Raw genomic sequence first — 18,072 nt, forward strand, 5'->3', positions numbered from 1 at the left:
TATGAACCTAACAAAAGCAGAAGATATTAAGAAGAGATGGCAAGAATACACAGAAGAACTGTACAAAACAGGTCTTAATGACCCAGATAACCATGATGGTGTGGTCACTCACCTAGAGCCAGACAACCTGGAGTGTGAAGTTGAGTAGGCCTTAGAAAGCATTCCTACCAACAAGGCTAGTGGAGATGATGGAATTCCAGTTGAGCTATTTCAAATCCTAAATTTTGATGCTGTGAAAGTGCTGCACTCAATATGCCAGCAAATTTGGAATACTCAGCAGTGGCCACAGGACTGGAAAAGGTCAGTTTTCATTCCAATCCCAAAGAAAGGCAATGCTGAAGAATGTTCAAATTACCATACAATCGCAATCATTTCATATGCCAGCAAGATTATGCTCAAAATCCTTCAAGCTAGGCTTCATCCAGTACGTGAACCGAGAACTTCCAGATGTTTGACCTGAATTTAGAAAAGGCAGAGGAAACAGAGATCAAATTGCCAATATCTGCTGAATCATAGAAAAAGCAACTGATTTCCAAAAAAAATCTACTTCTGGTTCATTGACTACGCTAAAGTCTTTGTGCATCACAACAAACTGTGGAATATTCTTAAAGAGATGGGAACACCAGACCACCTTACCCACCTCCTGAGAAACCTGTATACAGGGCAAGAAGCAACAGTTAGAAAGTGAAGAGGAACTAATGAGCCTCTTAATGAAGGTAAAAGAGGAGGGTGAAAAAGCTGACTTAAAACTCAACATTCAAAAAATGAAGATCATGGCATCCAGTCCCATCACTTCATGGTAAATAGATAGGGAAAAAGTGGAAACAGTGTCAGATTTCATTTTCTTGGGCTCCAAAATCTGTGGATGGTGACCGTAACCATGAAATTAGAAGATGCTTCCTCCTTGGAAGAAAAGCTATGACAAACCTAGATAGTTTATTAAAAAGCAGAGACATCACTTTGCTGACAAAGGTCTGTATAGTCAAAGCTATGGTTTTTCCAGTGGTCATGTATGGATGTGAGTGTTGGACCATAAAGAAGGCTGAGTGCCGAAGAATTGATGCTTTCGAACTGTGGGGCTGGAGAAGACTCTTAAGAGTCCATTGGACTGCAAGGAGATCAAACCAGTCAACCCTAAAGGAAATTAATGCTGAATATTCATTCGAAGGCATGGTGCTAAAGCTGAAGCGCCAATACTTTGGCCACCTGATGCGAAGAGCCAACTCACTGGAAAAGACCCTGATGCTGGGAAAGACTGAGGGCAGGAGGAGAAGGGGACAACAGAGGGCAAGATGGTTGGATGGCGTCACTGACTCAATGGACCTGAGTTTGAGCCAACTCCGGGAGATGGTAAAGGTCAGGGAAGCCTGCTGTGCTGCAGTCCACAGGGTTGCAAAGAGTTGGACATGACTTAGTGACTGAAAACAACAAAGAAGAGGATGAGGTGGTTAGACAGTATCACAGACTCAGTGGACATGAATTTGAGCACATCTCCTGGAGGACAAAGGAGACTGGTAGGCTGCAGTCTGTGAGGTCACATGGAGTTGGACATGACTTACTGACTGGAAAACAACAACAATGTCCTGTTGGAATCAGAAACGTCCCAGCTAAAAGGCTCCATAATATCAGTATCTTGGCTGCCGCTAAAAAAGGCAGCATCAGTATTTTCCAGCATTATTTAGTTATCTGCTCACCCAACCGGCAAGAATTTGCCAAATCCCTGCCTCTAATTGATCTCAAAGAGAAGAGCTTTATCAAACTGAATGGGTTAGAGCAATGTCAAACACTCGGAGAAAAGAACAGTACTAATCACACGAATGTTACAGTGATAAGGAGTTAACACTGCAACAAACCATAAAAGAGCCTTTGTGACAGACAGCAGATGGTGACCATTGCAGGCTAGACTTCGGAAGGTGTCCTTCCTCAGAAAAAAGCCTGTGAAGCATGTAACAAAAAAGCAAACCTTTGTATCAAAGCTCCTAGACTGCTCAGGCATGTTCTTAGGGACCATGCACTCTAACTCTGTTCTTCTACCGGAGCAGAGTATACCACTCTCATTCCCAATATCCATAAACAAAGAGGAACAAGAATGGGGAGGAAAAGTCGACACACGTACGTGTGTCAACTAAATTAGCAAGGTGATCTTGCCAGACTTTCAGGCACGCGTTTTGGCGACACAAGACTCAACAGCATGGGCCTGGGAAGAGCAATAGCAACTTGCCACATCCTGTTGCTCCCATGCTGGCATCTCTCCTGGCATCACCAGCTTCTGCCCAGGAACTTGTGATCCTACTACACATGGACCAAGGTGCTGGCGTGCCAAGTTGCTTCAGTTGTGTCCGACTCTGTGAAACCCTATGGACTGCCAGGCTCCTCTGTCCATGGGATTCTGCAGGCTAGAATACTGGGGTGGGTTGCCATTCCCTTCTCCAGGGGGTCTTCCCGACCCAGGGACTGGACCCAGGTGTCTTATGTCTCCTTCACTGGGAGGCAGGTTCTTTACCTACAGCACCAGCTGGAAAGTGCCCCTGCCTAGGAAACTTCACCAAAAATTCAGTGGCCTGCAAGTTCCAAACAGTGGAAACTGACTAGTGGCCTATTTGGGAATATTTGAAAAAACATTAATTAATATAGTCATGTGATACCAACTGTGGGACAGGTCCAATGCACTTGATGTACGATATACTGTATAACTGGTACTGATTCATCTATAAATGAATAGATGAATAAACAAATAAACATCAAGTCAAGGAATAAAGAGTCCTGAAGTGAGCTATGTGACAATGCCTCCATAGTCCAGCTGCGAAACAGACACCACTGAGAAAGCATTTAGCTAATGTGGTATCAAGCAAGAGAGTATTCTGTCATCAATGCTAGTCTGGCTAATAATGATGCTGAAATTAATCAAGTTTTTGTAGTAAAGCAGTATTTTATGTTGTACCTGTTGTTTCTGAAAAGAAAGGTATTCACCACCACAGCACAATCCCACTGGAACATGCACCAAAAAAGGATTATGTATGATCACTGTTAACGTCACAAAATGAATGAGAAAGAGGAATATATAGAACCTAGATCAAATTGCCAACATCCGCTGGATCATGGAAAAAGCAAGAGAGTTCCAGAAAAACATCTATTTCTGCTTTATTGACTATGCCAAAGCCTTTGACTGTGTGGATCACAACAAACTGTAGAAAATTCTGAAAGAGATGGGAATACCAGACCACCTGACCTGCCTCTTGAGAAACCTATATGCAGGTCAGGAAGCAACAGTTAGAACTGGACATGGAGGAGCCTCCGAGCTTCCCGGGCCGGCCTCCGGGTCTCGTGTACCCCTGGGCAGTCGACCCCCTCCTATCGGCCCGGCGGGCCCGCCGTGGCCCGGCCATGAACGCGGCCGCATGATGCGTCCCTGACTCGGCCGCTGCAGCCGCCGCCGCCCCCGCCGATTTTTACAAAAAAAAAAAGAACTGGACATGGAACAACAGACTGGTTCCAAATAGGAAAAGCAGTACGTCAAGGCTGTATATTGTCACCCTGCTTATTTAACTTCTCTGCAGAGTACATCATGAGAAATGCTGGGCTGGGAGAAGCACAAGCTGGAATCAAGACTGCCGGGAGAAATATCAATAACCTCAGATACGCAGATGACACCATCCTTATGGCAGAAAGTGAAGAGGAACTAAAAAGCCTCTTGATGAAAGTGAAAGAGGAGTGTGAAAAGTTGGCTTAAAGCTCAACATTCAGAAAATGAAGATCATGGCATCTGGTCCCATCACTTCATGGGAAATAGATGGGGAAACAGTGGAAACAGTGTCAGACTTTATTTTTTGGGCTCCAAAATCACTGCAAATGATGACTGCAGCCATGAAATTAAAAGACGCTTACTCCTTGGAAGGAAAGTTATGACCAACCTAGATAGCATATTCAAAAGCAGAGATATTACTTTGCCAACAAAGATCCATCTAGTCAAGGCTATGGTTTTTCCTGTGGTCATGTATGGGTGTGAGAGTTGGACTGTGAAGACAGCTGAGTGCAGAAGAACTGATGCTTTTGAACTGTGGTGTTGGAGAAGACTCTTGAGAGTCCCTTGGACTGCAAGGAGATCCAACAAGTCCATCCTAAAGGAGATCAGTCCTGGGTGTTCTTTGGAAGGACTGATGCTAAAGCTGAAACTCCAGTACTTTGGCCACCTCATGCAAAGAGTTGACTCATTGGAAAAGACTCTGATGGTGGGAGGGACTGGGGGCAGGAGGAGAAGGGGACGACAGAGGATGAGATGGCTGGATGGCATCACCGACTCGATGGACATGAGTTTGAGTGAACTCTGGGAGTTGGTGATAGACAGGGAGGACTGGTGTGCTGTGATTCATGGGGTCGCAAAGAGTTGGACATGACTGAATGACTGAACTGAACTGAATGGTGTGCATTTCATTAAGGGAGTATTAGGAAATAATTTGGACTTCCCTGGTGGCTCAGATGATAAAGAATCTGCCTGCAATGCAAAAGACCTGGTTTGATCCCTGGGTTGGAAAGATCCCCTGGAGAAGGAAATGGCTATCCCACTTCAGTATTCTTGCCTGGAGAATTCCATGGGCAGAGAAGCCTGGTGGCCTAAAGTCCACAGGGTTGCAAAAAGTTGGACACGACTGAGCAACTTACAGGGAATGATTTATGAAAAAATGTAAAGGGATAAATTATTATGAAGTTAGAAAAGATGAAGCAGTCTTTTCCCTTCCTTCCTGAGAAGTCCTGTATTAACACACATGGCCCATACTGGTTTGCCTTTGGCAAGCTTCCTGCGTCCATTAGAAAATAGGTAAGCCAAAGTGAGGAAAAGCTTTTCCAGGCATTTTAGTAGATTATGAGTCCATTACCAGACAGATCTAGTTATAAATGTGCCCTTTTTTTCAACTAGATGATAATGCAAAGCACAAAACTACCTTTACTTCCAACTGAGGGAGATATGTGCAGCCTGGAACACTGGCCAATGAAACAAAATAATTGTTACTTTTTGCCCAAATATTATCTTGTTAATCAGTGTTTCTGGGGCACAAGACCATTCATTTCAGTTCCAGAAAGCCATATCAGAGGCTCTAAGTCTCAGGCACAATGATGTTTTTCACTAGTTGGGATTGTAGACATGCCTTTAGAGTCATGTGACTCTGAGCTCCATGATCTAGAATAATCATATCCCCACGGAAACTCAGTTTGCTCATCCTATATTTAAACTCGCTTCCCCTGCCCTCTTCTTTGCCTTTTTAATAGGCTGAAACAAAATGGCTATTGATCTCTGACTTCAGTGATTTCTGTCATCAAACAATCTGATATTTTCCTCATTTCTCATCATCGTTTGATCCGTCAGCCTGGTGCAATTCTTGGCCAATGGCCATGTTAATTTTCTACTTGAAAGAACACAAATAGGATACTGCTTGTGACGAAGGTAGTGGGGGGGAGCTTGGGGAATAGCCGTCCGTCTTGATGCATAGCAATTAGCCTGGCAAAATGAAACAGGAATACGATTGGATCTGAAACCTAGCCAAAACTGCCTAAAGGAAAAAAGGTCATTTTGTTGGCGGTATTAAGTGGCTTTTTAAATAGTGGCTACTGACAGTTATATTTGCCCTTTCAAAAATGGTACGGGCAGTGTGACATCAGAGATCTCCAGTTTCCATGGTGATTATTAGTGATGGCATTTCAAATGTTATGGTTAGGTTCTACAGTATAAATCTCTGCACTTGACACTATAAGAGAGGGAAGAGAAAAAAACTGCTTCATTGTAACATTTTTATTTTTTTTATTTTTTATTTTATTTTATTTTTTTTAATGTGCTCTTCAGCTCCTGTGCTGGCCAGGAGGAGAGCTTTCGCAGGCTCGCAGGCCAGGAGGTTCTCAGGGGGCTGTAACTGAGAGAGCAGTATTGACCCTCCATTGTAACATTTTTAAAGGAGAGAAACTGATCATCCAAGTAGATAAACATCATGGCTTTTAAGTAAATACGATTTGTTCATCTTAAACAAATGAATGTTGACAGAAGCAATATGAGGAAGTTGATGAAAGATACTATAGCACTTGAACTTAATAGGGACTAATTAATTGCTTGGGTATTTAGCAGCAATAAACTATTATTTCCTGCCTGCATATTATTTCATAAGCTGATTGTTCTCATACTAGTGATTTACCCATTTTTATATGTAGAAAGAGATTATTTTCTCATGCTGAAGCAGCTAATCCTGAGTTAAGAAATAGTCTAGGTAGGGAAAAACCTGTCTTCCTCTGCAGTTACGGACAAGCTGCAGGGTGAAGACTGAGTGAGCTGCTCTGGTCCACGTGAACATCCCTCAAAGGCAGGGCATCATCTCCTCCTTCTTCTATCTGCCCTCTCAGCCCTAGGCCCCTGCACACAGGAGACACTCCAGAAATGCAGCAATTCTGGTGTTAAGAAATTCATTATTGCTTTAATTTAACATTCAGAGTTGATGGTTAATTTGAAAACACACAGTTTACCAAGACAATTTTATATACTTAGGCAGAATGAATAAACTTAAAAGTCACTCTGATGGACTTCCCTGGTGGTCCAGGGGCTAAAACTCCACATTACCAATGTAGGGGGCCCACATTTGATACCTGGTCAGGGAACTAGATCCCACATTCCAGAGCTACATACCCCAACTTAGGGGAAAAAAAAAAAGATCCCACATGCCACAAGGAAGATCAAAGATCCCATGTGCCGCAACTAAGACTCAGCACAGCCAAATAAATATTAAAAAAAAAAAAAAAAAAAAAGACACTCTGAGACAGTGTTTCATTTGATGTTGATAAACGGGTTTTCAATTTTCTCATGTAGCTATCAAGTTAATCTTTTATAAATCAGCTGCAAAATACACAACATGGACCTTTTATAAACAAAATATATTGAGACAACAAATAAAAAACAATTTGTGTTTTAATATGGAAAAACAGCATATATGGAATCTTTCTGACTAGTCATTCAAATCAGATCTACTGTGTAGTTAGTCATATTGTCCAGAGGCAGAAGACTATAAATCCAAGTAACAGAAACAATCTGCTGGCAAGATAAAGGGAAATCATAATGAATCAGAATTTAATTAAAAGAATTCTACATAAATGCATGCCTCTCACAGTCAGTGTAACCAGAATGATAAGTGATCCGTCTCTCCCTTCTTCAAGCGACTAGTTATGCCAGGACAGAATATCTAGGCTAGCACCGTGTATGAGTTACACAAAAGCCTACAGACCAGAAGGATAGATTTACAAATCAAGGGCAAGGTCAGGAAAAGAAAAACAAACAAGCCAGGTAGGACACAGATCACAGAGTATCGCCAGATGGGACTAAAGTGGACAGGCATCCACTTCCTTTCATAGACAGGATTAGCGACCTACGGGAAACTTTATCATCATTTCTATCATCAAACGCCCAAATTGAAGGAGACTAATTACTCATGAAATTAAAGGGTCTCCTGGTATGGTTTCATAAAAGAATCTACTTAATATGAAATCAGTAAAAACACAATTGATCTTGTTGAGAACTAAAAGAGATGAAGCTATTTAAGGGGCAGATTTCTAGACTGTTAGAATGGCAAATGATAACCTAACACACTTATTTTTAGTAAAGAAATAAAGGTCCATGGAGATTGGAGCAACATTATTCAAGATGATCACAAGGAGAGCTGCCGTCAGTGCAGGAACAGAATCAACGTCCTGGCCCAAGTGTCTCTTCTTACACATCACGTCTAATGAAGTACTGTGAAGAAATGCAGCACCGAAGCACCAGCACTACCATAAGGTTTTCATTCTAAGGATCACTTACGGAGAATAACTGACTCTTTACAAAAAACTAATTAAAACACACACACACAGCATTGTACTTAAATCAGGAAGACCAAAGTCAACTGAACAAATAAGGGAAGGAAAACAACCAACCAAGAAACACATTATGATTAAAAACCAACAAGAACACTTTAAATCTGCCCTCCTTGAAGTTCTGAATAATGGACACCTCAGGTGTCTAATTCAGGAACTCAAGTAGAACACTAACATGTTACTAAATTAGAGAAATACAATGCATCACACACAGAGTAAATGTTCTTAGTGTTTTCATCTGAAGGGGGATCAGATCTTGGGTCAAACAGAAAGTCAAGGCCCTAGATGGATTCTTCAGTACAGGGCACTGGTGAGGGCTCATAGATCAGAGACAGGAAGTACCACTTCCTCCCACAGGACTCACCTGAGTACCAAAAGCGCATTTCCAGGGCTGCTCCTGTAAAAACCTGCTGGCCATGAGAAACCCCTGTACAGAAATCCAGTAGTCTACCTGTGACAGCTAATAATGAGAAAGGTTCTTCCCTGTTATTTTTAGCAAGTCTCTTCTTGCTATTTTAAAAGTTCAACAAGCAGATGATCTGAAATTGAGCTATTATTTAGATTAGAATAATAACCTAGAAAGAGCACAGATGCGGATTTCCACTTAGTAAGACACTGTTCAAAAAACAGAAACTGAGGTTCTTACAGGTAACTGAATGTGTCCCTGGGCAAATCAGACGCTCCTCTCTGCATATAACATTTCAAAAAAGAGAGAGACAGCATGAAGGCAAATTAACTAAAGCAGAGAAGTGACAGAATACAGATGCCCTTCAGTTTTAAAATTCATCAGGTTCCCACGATACCAGAAAATCACACAGCTGCACGTCAGACTTAGGGAATGCAGGCACTGCCAGGGTCACACAGAATACCTTTACCTTACTGATCTGAAACAGAATACTACATTTGGAAGAGAATACTAAAACCTCGCTACTCAAAGTGTGATCTGAAGACAATCAGAATGGTCCTACCAGGAGCCAGTTAGACACCTAGGCCTTCAGGCTCCAACCCAGACCCAACGAGTCAGAATCTGCACTTCAACAAGATCTCCAGATGATTCACAAACCCATTAAGGCTTGGAAAGCACGGTACTACTGAAAACACTGACAGTTTGCTGGCAAAAGAGGCCAGCTGAAATTTCAGGTGATTCACAGATGCACACGTATAATGAGCTCTGAGTCAGTCTGGCCCTTTCCTGGTACTGGGGAAGGTTGACTTCTTGTCAACCACAAGCTGAACAATTGAGAAGTAAACCTTTTTTAATTACAAATACTGGCAACCAAGCAGGTGAGCTTCATTGAATTCCCACCTCTTTACAGGGTTTAAGGTAACAGAAAAAACACAAAGAACAGACTTGTGGTTGCCAAGGCGGGAGGTAGAGGATGGATTGGGAGTGTGGGGCTGGTAGATGTAAACTGTTACATTTAGGAAGGTCCTACTGCATAGCACAGGGCATTATTCAATAACCTGGGATAAACCATAATGGAAAAGAATATAAAAAAGAATTATGTATGTATATAACGGAGTCATTTTGCTGTACAGCAGAAATTAGCGCAACATTGTAAATCACCTATACTTCAATAAAAAATATTTAAGATAACATAGAAAAATAGAGAGAGCTAGCAGTGTTAAAAAATGCTTTATTAATCTGTCTGGAAAATGCCAAAAACCACAGCCAGATTAAATAATCGATTAAGTGAGCCTGGGTCATTACATTTTCATAACTGTAATCATTAAAATCTGGGCAAAGGTATTGATTTATTGATTGGTAACGACTGATTTTTTTTTTTTTTAAGTTTCATTTAATAATGCTGGAGGGAAAAGTAACCTGAATCTTGATCAGGGCTTTCACCATGTTAGCTGCTTATTGAGAAGAGCAAATTTTGTAAGGGTATGACACTGAAGAGTACAAGTGAATGGGTGTAGTCATGTTATTTTTTATTCCACTTACACCAGACTTATCTTTTCACGCCCACTTCCCCCAATCACCTGATGTCCTAGGTGAGGCTAAGGGGAACGCTTCCAAAAAAGGGAAGAAATCTGTTCCCCAGGAACAAAGTCATTGAAAACAATTTTTAAGGAGTAAGGAACTCTGTCTAGAAACATCTTGTACTAGCAACGACGTTCTATTTTAATTTTCTGAACAATACTCACAATTACCACATTAACTTATGATTTTCTTAGATTCATTCATCTAATTTCATTTTCCCAGACAGAGTAACTGGGCAACGAAGCACAAGAGACCATGAGGAGATAGGGTACAGGAGGGTACCATGAAGAAAGGGAGCATGAGGAGATAAGAGAGACCATGAGGAAGACAGGGTACAGAATACTCATCTTGCCACCAAAGAGTGTCTGCAAGCTCTATTCTGCCAGACTGCTTACAGGAATTTTCTTTGTGCCAGAGCACCACCAGTCTTTCCCTATTTGGCTCTGCCCAATTCTGAATATAATAATCATAAACAGAGGCAAGAGAGGCCTTGTTAGGGGAACCACTGACTAAAACCACCCACCCTGGCCAGGCCTGAATAGTAACCACTTGCATGAGTTCTCTTAAATAGGAGATCCTGATAAGGAACGCAGAGATAACAAACTACCATGAACTGGAAGAACTTGGGAAAGGTCAAAAGGAGAGTGGAGACGCCAGTTCATATGTCCTACCAAACTCCCAGAATCCTTCTCGCTGGAATCCATCTACGCTGAGCGATGCGTGCACCACCAGGAAGAACCCTGAGTCAGAACGACAGGCCAGAGGCAACCTGGAAACCAATCCCATCACCATAAAAGCCGAGACTGAGCCATGTGGCAGAGCAGTCCTCCTGGGCTCCTTACCCTTCTGCTCTCCACCCGGGCGCCTGTTCCCAGTGAAGTCTCTTGCTTTGTCAGCATGTGTGTCTCCTTGGACAGTTGATTTTCGAGTGTCAGACAAAAGCCCACTCTTGGGCCCTGGAAGGGGTCCCCCTTCCTGCAACAGCCTGAGATACTTTTAATTGTGGTACCAAGTAAACAATGTGAATGAATCATGGACTTTGCCCTCCCCCTATGCCTACCCCCAGTTACCTGATATAACAGCTATTTTCCCAGATCCATGTTCTTCTCTGGCTATTCGTTCTGCTTCCTCCATCAGCAGCATGCCAAAGCCCTACAAAGAAGCAATAAAGGGGGTTAGGGAACTGTGAAGGAGAGAAGTCATTAAGAGGGGTCCATAAAACAAGAAGGCTGATATTTAGTAGCTGCTAAACTCTTTAAAAGTGACAAAAACCCATTTATAGGCATAAGGAAAGAAATGATTCAATTATACCAAAAGTACTCAGTGGCAGACTAGGAATAACTGCAACAAAAGCCATCCCAAGGTATTTTTGCGGATGATGTAATCTAGTCACAGCAAGGGAGGAATTGCCTGTCAATTTCTGTCGCTTTTTAAACAAGTTCTAGGCAATCTCCAGGTGATGAAAGTCTGGAGCATCTAATCTTGTATTATTAGTCACCCTTTCAGTTTCTAAAAGGCTTTTGGAAACCAGGCAATATTCTTAAATCATCAATAGATTGGGGGTTTAATGCTAGGTCCACCATTAGCAGTTTTAACTTGCTCTCCTGAAAGTGAAAAAAAGTGGTTATTTATTTAGGTTGTTTGGGGGAGTAGAATAGTGTGCCACTATCTTTTAGCTTGCATTGACAAAGTGCTTTAAAATTTCATAAGTGCTTTCTTTCACATTATCATCTTCCTTCGATTCCAAACTAGTTGAATCACACAAAATTGCTGGTATTAGATCATTTCTGACTCTCAAAAATAGCAATTTCCTATGGTTCAGTCTATTATTATATTCCACTTGATTGAGTCTCAATTCGTCTCTCCCTCCCCCTCCCTCATGCCCAAAGGGCTACAATTTAAAGAGAAAACCTCTCTGAACAACAGTAATGTTGGTTCCTCTATTTCTATGCTTTCCTTTCTCCTTTCCTCTTCCTTTTCTTCTCTGCCCTCCCTCTCCCCCCTGCAATCCCTTTTCTCTTTTCCTCCTTTGAGAGACTTCTTAACCATAGTCAAACAGAAATGCAGTCCAGGATACCTGATGCTGAAATTTAGTGGGATCCCGACTGCTTACGGGAACCACACTTCCGTACACGTGCAGCTCTCGGACTATGGACACACCCCCAACCAATTCGAAACGGAATGTCTCCTCTGAACACTTCCGTAATCTCAGGAGGCCAATCAAGATGTCCTGATCTGGGTCTTCATACGATAAGAAGGTTTCCCAGCCTCCATTTGCAACATAATCTCTTCTCACCAATTCAACCTGTTTTAATAAAAAGCCACACAAAACTTTTTTTATAAAAGAATTAGAGAACAAAGTACATTTCTATAATTATATACATTTAAACTAATATCTATAATTAGGCATAGAGAATAAATAACCACAAATTACGTTTCTTTTTACTTCTCTCCTCTCAATAGCACTGACTATAAATGAGAATTTGTGCCTTGTCTATAGATGATGTAAGAAGAAAACTGTTTTACCATTTTATAAATATATGAACCTCATTAACCTTAAGATTCTTAAAGGGTTTGGCTCAGTTAATACTTCCATGGATTTAAATCTCTCAGCCACTATGAATAGTCTCTAAGGCAAAATTATACGTTATGTCATGTATGTAGTTCTTGGGAGCACCCCCCGGGCCCCAGAACAGTCAGGTGCTCAATGGTTTTTAGTCCTCACCTCTTCCACTAAAACCTGCTTTTTGGGGGAAAAATGTGTTGGTTTCATTCCTTGATGGGATTTTAAGAAAAAGCATCCCACAGGACCTTTAAAATATTGGGTTGACCGAAAAGTACATTTGGGTTTTTTTCATAAGATGTTATGGAGAAACCCAAAAAACTTCTTGGCCAACCCAACAGTATGCCTAATTGTGAGATTAACAGGTTAAAGAAAATACAGCATCAGAGAGGGGTTTTAGGGGAAGCTTTTGTGTTAGCACTCTAGATGGCGTTTTGACTTTTGCATCCTGCTCAAGTGGCCCTTGTACTCTGCACAAATATTAAGCAATTGACGGGCAGAGAAAGCTACGTATGTGGGCACAGTCACACTCAGATGCACTCCAAAAATGGGCAGACAGGACCCACAGTGGGGTGAACAATCAGATTGACACTGACATGCCTCCTCAGCTTCTTGTTTGCTGCGTAACTGGACTGCACCAGAATCTGGCAGAAGAAGTAACTGTGCCAGGGTCTACTTTTTCTTTAAAAGGTCCAAGATGTGAAAACCATCAATTCATTTTGAGAAGACAAATATCAGCTGCAGATCTCATCTCTTCTAGCCTTTCTCAAACAGGCTCCCACAGGAAAGAGAACCCCCACAGAAAAATCTGGCAAATAGCTAACACGATGACATTACAGGAAAGAAGTTAATTCATTAAAAATATGTTTTATAGAAACCCTGTTGATGAGGGTGATCTCTTCACCTGATTACCACCAGCGGGCAATAACTGAACACAGAGACAAGCATGTGACACTCAGCTTTACCCGAAGGTAGCCACTAGTCACATTTGGCTATTTATATTTGAATTCTTTGGCACTGTGACATTAAATAAAATTAAAAAGTAAGTTCTTCTTGCACTAGCCACCTTTCAAGTGCTGAACTGTCACATGTGACTGGTAGCTGACTCCGTATTAGGTGGCACAGATGACAGGACACTTCCAGCAGTGCAGAAAGTTCTGCTGCATAGTACTGATCCATAATGAAGTTCCAACCTCATCTTCCTAACCTGCCCTTCTAGTGTTGAGTGATCTTCATATCTGGCTTTGCTGGCTTGACCTGATTCTCAGTGACTCTTTGCTCTTAGTTTCTTTATTAACTTTGAGAGTTTGGTTTTGGTTCTAACTATAGGGCTTCCTTGGTAGCTCAGCTGGTAAACAATCTGCCTGCAATGCAGGAGACCCCAAATAGATTCCTGGGTCGGGAAGTTCTCCTGGAGAAGGGATAGGCAACCCACTCTAGTTTTCTTGGGCTTCCCTGGTGGCTCAGACAGTAAAGAATCTGTCTGCAATGCGGGAGACCTGGGGTTGATCCTTGGGTTAGGAAGAGCCCCTGGAGGAGGGCATGGCAACCCACTCCAGTATTCTTGCTGGAGAATCCCCATGGACAGAGGAGCCTGGCGGGCTACAGTCCATGAGGTCGCAAGAGTCGGGCACAACAGAGCAACTAAACACAGCACGATACAAAAGCAGGTACAGGCCCAGGCTTGACAAAGAGTAACGAGCAGGACGTAATCTCTCTATAAAATGAAGACACTAGCCTGGTATGGCCGGACTTTGTGATGAATTTCTTGGATTCCCACCTCTCTGGTTCTCACATCACGACACTGTGAAAAAAACAAAGCAAAAGAAATGAAGAAAGGGGAGGAAGGAGGGGCACAGGAATGGGGAAAAAATAAAGAGAAAGAAAAGAAAGAAGGAAGGGGAGGCAAATATAAAACTGGTCACTAATACAATTTTTACTGAAACTTCTCCACCAAATTCTGGGCTCAAAATTACATTTGAACATAATTTACATTGAGATAAAAAAACTGAATTTAAAAATGAAGTCATTTTTAATAAATCTGAAGATAGGGAAAAACAAAATGGAAATACATGAAGTTAACAGCATATTGTTTTTTAAAAGGCATTTAGAATCCAAAGGAGATAGATACATAATATTGAAAGTAAAGAACATACCTCCTAAAAATTTGAGCATAGTTTTTACCCAGAGGATATAACTGTATCTGAAAGTGCAATCCCAAACTCTATCTATAGAAGAGTAACAACTGAATTCCTAATGTTCCAAAACCTTCCCCATTTTATAGCCGTCAATGTTTTTAGCATCACCATGTTTGTATCAAATTTTAGAAATGTCAGAAAGAGGGCAACTAAGACTGCTATCTTCTGCAGAGAAGGGCTCTGTGGAATAAAGGCTGGGAGGGAGGAAAGAGCTTTGATTATTATACGGTCTGAATCATGTGTCATGGTGGCAGACCGGCTCTCTGAATGTCCCAGGAAGCACAGAGTTGCCTGTGGACGTGTGCACGGCCTATAGCACATGATGTAACTCTCGCTTCTACTCCACGACCCAGAGTGCAGGCTGTGAAGCCTGACACTTATAATTACAAAATCCTCACAGTGACTATTATCTGTCCTATGATAATAGGACAGATAGTTCCCTAGAACAAACTATGGAACTTATTTCCAAGATTCTAACGCTTTCCATCGGTGAGAAAAGATCACCCTAGGAAAGCTGATGATGTCTTGCAGCCATACTACTAATAGTGTATTTGGTGTATATATGGAGAGAATTTCACGAGAAAAATAAGTGCTCATTATTCAGTTCTAGAAAAACTAAGCTATTTCCATGCCCTGGGAACCCATATCACATGCTCCTAAAGAACCCTTGCCTGCTTTTGCCCTTTCTTGGAGGGGTGGGGAATGGTTTTTACGAAAGAGATTGGTGTGTCCTTATTTTCTAGTAAAGACACTGCCTAGGTAAGCTAGATAACTTTTGGCTACGACTGAATTCCAGTCTTGAGACTCAATCCTAGATTACTTTATGAGAGCCTACCAAGGTTTAAGAGGGGTACAGGGTTAAAGATGATGGCTGGATAATGAGGTTATCAGGCTAACCAGGCCAGGAGGAGAAGGAGGAGCTGAGGAACTGGGACAGTTGGGGACCAGAGAGCAGAGCAGTCACATACTTGCTGGGGCTATTCATTACTGTACATGGGGCTTCCTTGGTGGTTCAGTGGTAAAGAAACTGCCTGCCAATGAAGGAGACTTGGGTTCAATCCCTGGGTCAGGAAGATCCCCTGGAGAAGGAAATGGCAACCCACTCCAGTGTTCTTGCCTGGGAAATCCCATGGACAGAGGAACCTGGCTGGCTATGGTCCATGGGGTCACAAAGAGTTGGACACGACTGAGCGACTGCTGCTGCTGCTAAGTCGCTTCAGTCGTGTCCAACTCTGTGCAACCCCATAGACGGCAGCCCACCAGGCTCCCCCATCCCTGGGATTCTCCAGGCAAGAACACTGGAGTGGGTTGCCATTTCTTTCTCCAATGCATGAAAGTGAAAAGTGAAAGTGAAGTCGCTCAGTCGTGTCTGACTCTTAGCAACCCCATGGACTGCAGCCTACCAGGCTCCTCCGTCCATGGGATTTTCCAGGCAAGAGTACTGGAGTGGGGTGCCATTGCCTTCTCTGGACGGAGCAACTATATAACAATTACTGTACATAAAGTTGCTGTTTTTCTAGAACTTAAGTTATTATTATTTTGGTAGAATAAGCCAATAATGTTCACAACTCTAGACCGTTTTCTGAAAAAAAGAAAAGAAAAACTTCTTCATAACAAATCAACTAAGAGAACAAAATGTTTCAGGTATGTCCACAAACATGATACGTAGTCCTTAAAACAGTGCCTTTCAAAGAGTGGTCCATGTCTGCACTGCGTGTGAGAACCTCCCTCAGCTCCGTACCAGACCAAGTGAATCAGAAGCTCAAAGCAGAGGCCAGGATGCAGGCTCGGGCCTAGGCACCCCCTGGCCTTTCCTCTTAGCAGCTCTGAGAAATAGCTCCTAGGGCACTGAGTTTTAAACCATATCGCGATTTCAAAATCATCTGCAGATTCCTGGGCTCTTTGTATTTCCAGGAAAAGCAGAAAGGAGGTGCTTAGTAAATATTTCTGAAATAAAAACGCAAACGAAAAGACACAGGGGCAAGGTGGGGCAAGGGAGAATGGTGTATCTGGACAATAACATCGGTAATTATTTCAGCATGTCATCTTTGTTTCTTCAAAGGTCGTATTTATCTATAACCACTGGTCAAGAATCAAACACCCAGTATTTCAAAACAAAAGAGGTTTTCTAAAAAAGGAGCTGAACACATAGTTGACAATTTCAGTAGGCAAGAGAAAACAACCATTAAATTGACAAACCCATACTCTTTTAGGAGAAAGCAGAGGGCTGCAGGGAGGGATGCAGATGGTGGAACCACTACTTCAGCTTCAGCATGCTGTACAGAAAGAGGGGCTTCAATGCATGAAAGCTCTTTGACCCAACCTGTAAGTTTATCAGGTGATCGCATGTCTGAGAGTACTTTGATCTCTGCAGTTACGGTCAGGCTCTTACCTGTATTCCAAGGTCTTTCATTCTTGCAAATGCCAGCTCTCTCAAGTTTCCGTGCTCCACTCCTGAGCTGACTAACGGCATTGGAATATCTCTGCAGGAGAAAAACATCAGTTATTGCAAAATATAAGTCACTCTCTAAAACAGGAAGGCAGGGATATTTTTTACAAAAGGAGAACCACCCTTCACCCCTCAAAAAACCCCTACAAAACAGACCAAGAAAACAGAGGCTGAATATTCTAACTGGAAAGCAGATTCACAGCTTTTCTACCTCCCAGTTTTTCCATCTATGAAATTATGATTTTCACCAATCACGTAAGGTTTTCTTAAGAAATACCTGATGAAATCACTTTAGAAGATTACTAAATACAAAACAAATATCCAGTAACCATTATAATGATTTTTGGCTGAAGAGACACCTGTACTAAACAGGAAACACAATTCTTGTTGTTGTTTTTATAAAATCCAATTTGTTTAAAAGAGAAGAAATAAAAATTATTAACACACTGATTTATAACTTATAGACACTTTCCTGTAGAGCTGCTGAATGACAAGTAACCAGGAAGCTTAAAAGCCTGGCCGAGATGACAACTGGTCTCAAAGAATATATCCCCACCACCCACTGCAACGTTTCCTAAAAATCTAAATTAGAAGTGACTCTTCCCTGGTGGTGCTAGCGGTAAAGAACCCGCCTGCCAATGCAAGAGACTCAGCAGACTCCGGTTCAATCCCTGGGTCAGGAAGATCCCCTGGAGGAGGAAATGGCAACCCACTCCAGTATTCTTGCCTGGAAAATTCTCTAGACATAGGAGCCTGAGTGCTATGGTCCATGGGGTTGCAGAGTTGGACACGACTGCATGACTGAGCACAACAACTTCATTAGAAGGGAATAAGAACTTGCTTAAAGATGAAGTAGATAAAATTTATTTCCTGGCATTAATACAGTGTTAAGTGCCAGGCACCAAGGAAACTTTGATCAAAAGTTGAAATTATGAGCTTCATTTTAGTAGCCCTCAACCTCCCTTCTAGAGAAAAACCAGTATCTTAACACAAA

General features: G+C 42.0%; 1 protein-coding gene across 2 annotated transcripts in view; it reads right to left on the bottom strand.

Moving 5' to 3' along the window:
- The window catches only part of ELP3 (elongator acetyltransferase complex subunit 3), a 143,069-nt gene that overhangs the window by 28,876 nt on the left and 96,121 nt on the right, over positions 1-18,072 (bottom strand). For both annotated transcript variants that reach the window (XM_061425061.1, XM_061425062.1), the window contains exons 11-14: positions 17,022-17,112; positions 14,170-14,235; positions 11,946-12,173; positions 10,939-11,020 (exon numbers count right to left, since the gene is read on the bottom strand). In XM_061425061.1, the coding sequence (XP_061281045.1) occupies positions 10,939-11,020; positions 11,946-12,173; positions 14,170-14,235; positions 17,022-17,112 (467 nt within the window). The remainder of the gene's footprint in view (positions 1-10,938; positions 11,021-11,945; positions 12,174-14,169; positions 14,236-17,021; positions 17,113-18,072) is intronic.

This window comes from Bos javanicus, chromosome 8, assembly GCF_032452875.1.
Source record: "Bos javanicus breed banteng chromosome 8, ARS-OSU_banteng_1.0, whole genome shotgun sequence".
Lineage (NCBI taxonomy): Eukaryota > Metazoa > Chordata > Mammalia > Artiodactyla > Bovidae > Bos > Bos javanicus.